The sequence below is a fragment of the Triticum aestivum genome, chromosome 2A (assembly GCF_018294505.1).
Source record: "Triticum aestivum cultivar Chinese Spring chromosome 2A, IWGSC CS RefSeq v2.1, whole genome shotgun sequence".
In the NCBI taxonomy this organism is placed as follows: domain Eukaryota; kingdom Viridiplantae; phylum Streptophyta; class Magnoliopsida; order Poales; family Poaceae; genus Triticum; species Triticum aestivum.
This window is the reverse complement of record NC_057797.1, coordinates 647763864-647770143: the sequence shown is the minus strand read 5'-3', so window position 1 is coordinate 647770143 and position 6280 is coordinate 647763864. Positions and strand designations below refer to the sequence as shown.

The following is a 6280-nucleotide window of genomic DNA, read 5'->3' as shown; positions in this document are numbered from 1 at the left end:
CATACAAGAACTACTACCACCGTCTCAGAATAGTAAACATTTTTGTAGGCTACTATAGCAGTACTTCAAATTGGATGAACTACGACAAATCAATAAAATTGGACGATCTAAAGCAAAAGCATGGTATATACTGGTACTACTAGCTGCTGATAAATTTCCTTTTTCGTCCAGCAAAACAAAGGCATACTGATACAGTAGTACAGCAAAACAAAGGCATGGTATAGTACTAGCACAGTAGTAATCGATAATACAGTGTCATCTTCAAGTATCAGGAGCACAGCCGACACTCCAAACCTCGGAAATTCGGCACTCACGCTGGCAGTAGTATGTTCAAGAGCATTTTGGCTACAGTCTGGACATCCAAACTGAACAGCAATTCCAAAGCAGGGCAAACCTCCACTCAACACAAGAATTGCAGAGTCGTGCGAGCCAAAATAGAAAATTTATGGGCCGTTGGCTTACAACACAGCATGGTTTGGCCAATGAGCTTGTACAGCATGCCGTCACTCTGCTGCCAATTTTGTAGGCGTGAGCGTTTAGAAATAGTAGATCATGGTCTTAGCTCGTCTTCAACGCATTCTAAGATTGCTGAAGGAAGCAGTGAGATCTTCGGCGATCCCTTTATCCTTTCGGCGATGCGGATCAGAACCGGAAGCGACACCGCCTTGTTGACGACTCCCAGCATCAGATGGACCACATTTCAAAGAAGGCTGTCGTTGACGTTTCCGCCCCTTTCGAGTTCGAGATGGTGCCTGAGCCTGAATGGACACCAGAATTATGAGTTACACAAGGCAACAGCTTCAAAGTCCATAATTATTTCATGAACTTCGTTGATAGGACTTTGTCACAGCGATAAGTAAACTAGCATGTGATCCATAACAAATGTTGCACGCAATACATTGAGTTACTTCTACCAAGTTATTGACTGTACCGATAGTAGCACAGTTACATAGTTGGTCTAATAATTAAGGCATTTAATCACAGCTTGTGTTCTCTTGTTGCTGCATTTTCAAGTTTGAGCAATATGAAGATGGATTCCTAACTAGTGAAATACTACCTCTGTAAACAAATGTAATACGTTTTAAGTCATTAAAATTTGTTTACAGAGGGAGTAGCTTAGTTCTGAAAAATTGACCTAGTATATGATTCCATAGCACTAAAATAGATAATCCCATACCCATACCTAAAAAAATAGGGCCATTAGCACAAGATAAGTCTACAACAAGTTCCAGGTAATCTATTTAGCAACACATGTTTCTGTTTAAAACAAATAAATACTAGCACATTCATGAATGCTTCACTTGGCAAATTGAACATGAGAAATGATGAAAACTAATTCTAGATAACTCATAGGTAGTAGAGGAAAGGGACCAGCGAGTCAATACCCGAACAGTGTTATCTATAACTTGTAAAGGTGTAACACTTTTGTCTTTAACTGAACTGAGCTCACTCTCATGCTTAGCAATCACACGAGAAATAGCCCCATCACTTTTTGCATTGAAGAAACACTGCCGTTCCTTGGCATTGCGCACTAGATCTGCCCAGATAGAACCACTCCTGGATAGGGTTGCAGCATTTCCCAAAATCCAAAGGCAATGTCTGTATTCAAAGTGGAATAAGTAACGCACTGAGAAGATAGACAAAACCGATCACAAAAGGAACGTGACATCGCAACATAAGATACCTTGCTCTTGTCAAAGCTACGTTTGTACGTTGTCGGTCTGAAACAAACCCTACCACCCCATCAGAGTTGGACCTGACAGTTGATAAAATGATTATGTCTTCCTCCCCACCTTGGAAGCCATCAACAGAACTAATTTTTACTGACAAGGGGCCAAACTTCATTTTCCTCAGTTTTTCTTGAATTGCTAGAACTTGAGCAGAGTATGGGCATATGACACCAACTGTGACCTTCTTCATAGTCTTAGAACAAGCTGCACGGTGAAATATGTATAGTAAGCATGTGCCCTGATATCCATGCTATAAAGAACAAAGCAAAAGGAAATCACCCTGACTATATGTTGTTTCAACACTCTATTGGGCGTCACACTATCATTATTTATGTTTCCAATTTTTCTGGAATGAACAAAAGGACATGCTTTGAAGGGGAGCCTTGGCGCAGTGGTAAAGCTGCTGCCTTGTGACCATGAGGTCATGGGTCCAAGTCCTGGAAACAGCCTCTTACAGAAATGTAGGGAAAGGCTGCGTACTATAGACCCAAAGTGGTCGGACCCTTCCCTGGACCCTGCGCAAGCGGGAGCTACATGCACCAGGTTGCCCTTTTTTTTTTTGAACAAAAGGACATGCTTTAAAGTTCCAGAAACAGAAACATTGTTACTGGTGTGTGCTAAACTATATATGCAACCTTCCTAAATAGAACATAACAACCTAATATCATACCATGAAACTAATTGGACTTGTTAATTAAAAATCTATGTTTAATGATCATATTTCCATAATAAACATGCTCAATCATCAATTTAAGTCCAGCTGAAAACTACAAATAAATGGTTCAGAAATAAATCCAATACTCTTGTAACAACGTAAGGTAGAAAAAATAGATAAATTTCACACGTAATAAAACAGCATGATGACAGAACACATGCCTCTTCGGAGATTTTGCAAGATTTCCTGGATAATGGTAACTTCAACCACGTTCTTCCTGCTATGATCAAGTTCATCGACATCCTCCCAACTATCTTCAATATTGAAGAAAGAGTAAGTACCAAACATAGAACCTGGAAGATACTTCTTTTGGTGTTCTTTTTGCATGACACTAGGAGCATCCAAGAGTTGCCCGCCATAGAAGCTGCTGTTTGGAAAAATGCTAATGGATGGATGCATTCTGTATTGCATGTTAAGCAGATACTTTTCATGCCCCAGTGAACTCAACCTCGCAAAGAGACTTCTCCCAAATAATGCATCCTTGCAAACCTACAGGGATCACAACTTGAGATGACATGACACAAAATTAACAAAACAAATGAGGAATCTTATGCTTGACAGATTAGTAGACACGAGACAAGAATATAAGATCAAGAACTAACCTTACTAACAACTGTTGCTGGTAGTTGACACTCATCACCAATGAGGATAGCATGCTTCAATGCAGGCAAACGCAAAGGGATCAATGTTTCACATTCTTTCAACTGAGCAGCCTCATCGACAACAAGCAACTCTAGTTTTTTATTGCTTGTTACTTTGGAAGAGCTAGAAACAGTGCAGAAAATTATGCTGGCACTTTCCATACAGAATTCTCGGATGGTGCGTTTGGAGGATGTTATAGGAAGTTTCAAGCAACTTAATAGCATCTTTAGCAGCTCAAGGCATTTAATTCTGGTTTTGCCGATGGTTATCACTGTCTTGGGAAGAATGCCCATGCTGGATTTCCTTGGAACATCTTTATACAAGAAAACTTCCTTTATCTCAATCCCGGTAGTTTTCCTCTGGAGTGTATTGAAATCTTCAAGCAGTTCGAGAAGTGAAATGATGTTATTGTAATTCACCTCCAAAATACAAGATTTTGGGACATGGAATAGTAGCTGTTTGAAACATCTTCGTAGCTCAGGATAAATAACATCAAGTTTTTTCCTGGTGTAATGCAAAAAGGAAGGTTTATTCTCCTCCTTTTGTTCTTCAGAATATCGAAGGTACTGGGAGTAACCATTCTCAAGAAAATCATACATGGAAGACAGACAATGTCTCCATCCAGTCAATGGTGCAAAGCAAACAAGAAGCTTCCTTACACGATCATGTAAGTAAATCTCTTTCAGATCATCTTCAACACACATGCGATGTTTATTGCCAAACAACAGAACATCTCCTAAGCAACTTGTATCCAGAGGGTTCTCTTTGCTCAACCTTAAGAAACATGAAGCAACTTGTTTAACAGCAAGGTTTGTCGGTGCACATGTAAGTGTACCATGTTTCTGTTTCCTCATTAACCACAAGAGTACAGTGATTGTTTTAGTCTTTCCTGTGCCAGGAGGTCCCCAGATAAGGCTTACACTGCTGCTGCTGTTGGAGAGCATTGCTGAAATGCAGTTCAGGATGGCATCATTTTGTGAGTTGTTAAGATTCATTGTAGACAATTCACTCCATATTTCCATGCTGTCGACTGAAGCAACACCCTTTGTATTTTTTGGGAGAATAGTTGCAACCTGCAAACACCAGAAAAGAGCTAAGCAAATTAATGTTTCTTTAGAGCTGCCCAAAAGCCTCTAGTGATCTGTTCTCATTATGATGTGAACATAGCTGGAGCATTTCCTATGCGATAAACAGAAATTTTACATACATGTATATTCTTTAGTAAGGAAATGTGGGCGATGATTTCAAAATTAACTTCTCTCTTTTTCTCTATTTAGCATTTCATGATCTGATCTGAGGAACAAACTCGCATCATTGTCAATGTCATTGAGAGTATAAGAGCATACATACCAGTGGATAGTGTACCATCTCCTGTATGAGGTTTGGGTTTCTCCTGACTGTTGTGTAGTCAAGGCAGCGCCATATGCGGATGTAGGTCACGATATTCAGCAAATGAGCTGCAAAAAGTGGGCTCCTCTTCCCATCTTCACTGACCTCGTCTGCAGCATGAATTTTTCCTGATGCTGTTACTGCATAGCTGGCTGGAGGTGAGTCGTCATCTTCATCCGCTCCATCAGTAATGAAGGCAATACAGTACGGCCTCCCATTGCAAGTAATATCAGATGTGTTTTCTGGCTTCACATCAGACAGGATAATGATATCACCAACACTTCGGCCATTGCTTTCAGGTTTGTTGCAAGACTTTGTATTCTGAGAATCCTCAAAAGCAATGTTATAAACTGCACTATATTTTGTTTGCTCGATCCATGCTACTTTGACAAAAGACTCGGTGGAGATGGCTTCCAAGCTGGACGACATGTCAGCTCGCAACTCCTCCAACAGTGGAGATGTGTAGGATCCTAAGTAGCTCTTGATATCATTGAATATGGACGGTATCATTTTCAGCTGCAATTTGAAGCCTCATAGTTAGAACTTGATGACAGAAATTCACGGATATAAAAAAACACCAATTAATGCGAAACTGCTGGTATCGAGAATAAAAAAAAAAGACAAGCAGTCAGTTATGGACATTGCATTGCACTTGCACCCATTTGTACAGTAATGATTGTCTTTTTTTGGTCCATGGTGCTAGTGATGGATTGGAATATGAAATTTGGCATGTTTGTGTTACTTCATATTTAATGCATCCATGATTTCTTCTAAATGTAATGTAACACTATTTAATAATGCTCAAATCCTCTTCAGGCAGAGTATATAAATAGTTAAAGACCCAAAATTGGTCAGAAGGTTCTCAAACTTCTTCTATATTTCGCACTTGGCATCAAACCCATTGGGGCCTGTTTGGATTGAGGGTATTTATTGATAAAGTTTAGATATTTAGTCCAAATTTGACTTAAATCACAAAACTTTACCGAGAAATACCATGTTCCGGCCAGCCCTTGAAACATCTCCAAGGTCAGAGCAGCTTAAATTAACTTATCTGGAGGACTATCATCAGAGTAGCCAAAGGGAAAACCACAACACCTCGTACTAGATCGAACCAAAGCCTACGGGAGTAGGTAGATTGAACTAAACCCTACGGGAGTACGGCGCAACCAACACGCGAAGAACAGCCCAAGAAAACCAACGGAGCAGCAGTACAACCCACCTTGTCCTTGAAGAGACCCTCGTCCATGACGTCCTCGAGGCGCCAAGACAGCACCATGTCGACGAGGTGCGGCCACTCCTGGTCGGCGTACCTCCTGGGCCACCATTCGTCGCCGGCTTCCCTCCTCGGCCGACGACCGCGGGCGCCCTTCTTCTTCCTGGTCATTCCGCCAGTGCGCCGCGGCCTCGGGAGTTGGGATCGACCTTGCTTGTCCCGGGCGGCGGCGGCGGCGGAGTGGCGAGGCTGGCGGTAGCCTTTGTAGCGAGACGGAAGAGGAAGGCCCGGGAAAGCCGGGAAGGAGAGAGGGAGGGGGGTATGTGAAGGAAAACGGAAAAGTGAGGGGAAAGTGAAAATCAAAAATGTAATTGTAGCCCTTCCCTTCCTTGGGAAGCCTCGCTGCTGTACTTGGCCGGTGGCCCATACTCGCGAGTCACGGGTGGCCACCGGCGATGAGCATGTCCATCCACGACTTTGGTCGCCGATTGCGCTCAGTTTTTTCAGGAAAGCATCTTGGTAATTTTATCAACTTCTATATCTCTTTTTGCGAATTTTATTACTACTTCATGTCATCCACTTTAATTTTGT

The 6280-nt window shown here is 41.7% G+C and overlaps 1 protein-coding gene across 1 annotated transcript; it reads right to left on the bottom strand.

The window, feature by feature from the left end:
* Positions 1-238: 238 nt before the first annotated feature.
* LOC123189983 (uncharacterized) lies at positions 239-6034 on the bottom strand. Its single transcript, XM_044602523.1, has 7 exons — positions 5696-6034; positions 4438-4992; positions 3048-4160; positions 2607-2934; positions 1685-1934; positions 1386-1599; positions 239-758 (listed from the first exon to the last, which is right to left on the bottom strand). The coding sequence occupies exons 1-7, from the start codon at positions 5858-5860 to the stop codon at positions 570-572; spliced, it is 2814 nt and encodes a 937-aa protein (XP_044458458.1). The 5' UTR covers positions 5861-6034; the 3' UTR covers positions 239-569.
* Between the last annotated feature and the right edge of the window lie 246 nt (positions 6035-6280).

Coding starts and splice junctions, on each gene's coding strand:
- LOC123189983 (XM_044602523.1), bottom strand. CDS start 5,860: ATGACCAGGAAGAAGAAGGGCGCCCGCGGTCGTCGGCCGAGGAGGGAA. Junction 2,935..3,047: donor CAGCAACAGTTGTTAGTAAG/GTTAGTTCTTGA, acceptor TGATCCCTGTAG/GTTTGCAAGGATGCATTATT. Junction 759..1,385: donor TTATAGATAACACTGTTCGG/GTATTGACTCGC, acceptor GTGTCCATTCAG/GCTCAGGCACCATCTCGAAC.